We start from the raw sequence: 2,196 nt of genomic DNA on the forward strand, positions 1-2,196 counted from the left end.
TCCAGGTTTTGAGGTGATTAAGGTTGTGGCCACAGATCTTGACCAGCCAAATACTGACAACTCAGATATCCGCTACCGTCTTATCAGCCAGGAGCCAGCGTTGCCCAGTGACTTGATGTTTGCCATCAACCCAGTCACAGGAGTCATCAGAGTCAATGCCGGTGGGCTAGACAGAGAGGTGAGACTCTCAAACAAATTGCCTTTGTCTTTACATGCTTTAACCCTAATGGTATGAAAATCCATTTTCATTTCATTAGTGTACACTGGTAAAAGGAATAGGAAACTACTAGAATTGTTGGGTCCTTGTAAATTCTGGACTGTGGTCTAGACCTACTCTATCTGTAAAGCGTCTTGAGATAACGCTTGTTATGAATTGATACTATAAAAAAAAATTGAATTGAAATTGAATTGGTAGAGTGGAGGAAATTCACAGAGATAAGAGTAGACGTAGTAACTTAGCACGTGATGTCACGTCTGTAAAACAATTTGAATGAAATGGTTTTTCGGGAAACTGGCTGATTATATACGGCGTGTCCTCTTTCTCTCAACTCCCTTCAGTCTGCTCTTATAAGCTCAATGACACAGGTAGGCAACACCCACCCCACCCCGGCGGCCAATAAAAAACAAACAGCTGGATTGTGACGTGGCACCTTTATCCATGATTGTTATTTCTATGGTCTCAAGTCCAAGATGCTTGAGATGGTTTTGTGTCAGAATTATCACTTCAGCACTGCTTGTGTGTTTCCTACATTTTACATTAACAATGAGCCTATAACTTTAATTGCCTACGGAACAGCAACTGCAATGGATCTCAGTGACTGTACACCTAACAAATGCACCCTGATGGAGTAGAAGGCCGGGTATGTTGTTTTTATAATCTATACATTTAGAGTTTGGACCACTAAATACATAATAAATATCATTATTTAATGTATTACATATTTGAATAGTTTGAATATTTAATAGGAATTGACATACCCAAGGTAAGGTAACTAGTACCACAATGACTACTTCCATATCACTTTCTGCAACCACTTTCACAGCACACTTGCTTCTGTTCATAGCTGAAGGCAATTTCCAAAGCAAAAAGACTTGAGAAGGTGTCATCATGTCATCATGTCACCCGAGGCTAGGGGGAATGCCGTTAGTTTTGCAGCTGAATTCAGTTTCTTAAAGGATTCTGCTCCAATTGAATCTGTTATATGACCGCAAAATGTTTAAGCCTTCGAGCTGATTAGGGAAACTGTTTCTTTACTAACAGAAATACCCCATGTATACTCTGGTGGTACAAGCAGCAGACACGATGGGAGAAGGATTGATTGGAAAAGCAAAAGTAATCCTTAACGTCACAGATAGCAACAACAATGCTCCTGCCTTCTCTCAGCCATTGGTTAGTACAACATACAGTACTTTTGACTGGAAATTCACTAAACTTTGCTAAACTGAAGAGACGTTTCAGAGTTCTCACCATGCTGAAGCAGTGTCCGTGGGTCTGGCCTTCCAGGGAGGTGTGTTCAGGTGAATTCTTGGTGTATTGCTATCTTGAGGCAGCCAGAAGTGATCGCGCCATTGACCAACAAAAACTTGGTCATACAGGAAAGTAGTGAAACGTGTCCAGGCTTATGCACAGCGCATGCACACTATGCTTGTTACACACACACAGGGAAGCGCAGCCACACACAAAAATGCAAACGTTTACAAATGAAAATATTACGGTGGAAATCCGGCATATTAACAATGCGCCATGGTACACACGCGCATGGCTTTTAAAGGGAATGGGAGATTTCTAATCTAAATCTCCTCTTCCTAATCCTGATTTCTAATTTGTTTATTGCATGTTATGCCCAAAACACACCTATGAATGAATGAAGACACTAAATACAACCCTTTTGAACCATGTGCCTGGTGCACCAAACCTTTTTTCCACCGTCAAACTACAAAAAGTAGATTTGTACACGCCCTAAACGCACCTAAGCCATGCACTTCCCCCCGTGCGCATAGATTTGTAAAATAGGGCCCTTAGTCGGCCTTCTATGATTGGTCATCTGCTCCAGCCAGCTGCTCCAGCTATTTTGGTGTTAACATTGTCTAAACACAGTGTTAGCCTACTGATAAGGATTAAGTAGCTGCATGCTAACGCCAGATAGCTGTAATCTTGGTGGCCAATGCTGTTCATTTCTCTCCAATTTCGGGTCA

General features: G+C 41.6%; 1 protein-coding gene across 3 annotated transcripts in view; it reads left to right on the top strand.

The window, feature by feature from the left end:
• LOC117941851 (cadherin-1-like) overlaps nt 1–2,196 on the top strand; it is a 20,565-nt gene that overhangs the window by 9,457 nt on the left and 8,912 nt on the right. For all 3 annotated transcript variants that reach the window (XM_034867015.1, XM_034867016.1, XM_034867018.1), the window contains exons 6-7: nt 6–178; nt 1,262–1,390. In XM_034867015.1, the coding sequence (XP_034722906.1) occupies nt 6–178; nt 1,262–1,390 (302 nt within the window). The remainder of the gene's footprint in view (nt 1–5; nt 179–1,261; nt 1,391–2,196) is intronic.

Source organism: Etheostoma cragini, chromosome 3, assembly GCF_013103735.1.
Source record: "Etheostoma cragini isolate CJK2018 chromosome 3, CSU_Ecrag_1.0, whole genome shotgun sequence".
NCBI classification, from domain to species: domain Eukaryota; kingdom Metazoa; phylum Chordata; class Actinopteri; order Perciformes; family Percidae; genus Etheostoma; species Etheostoma cragini.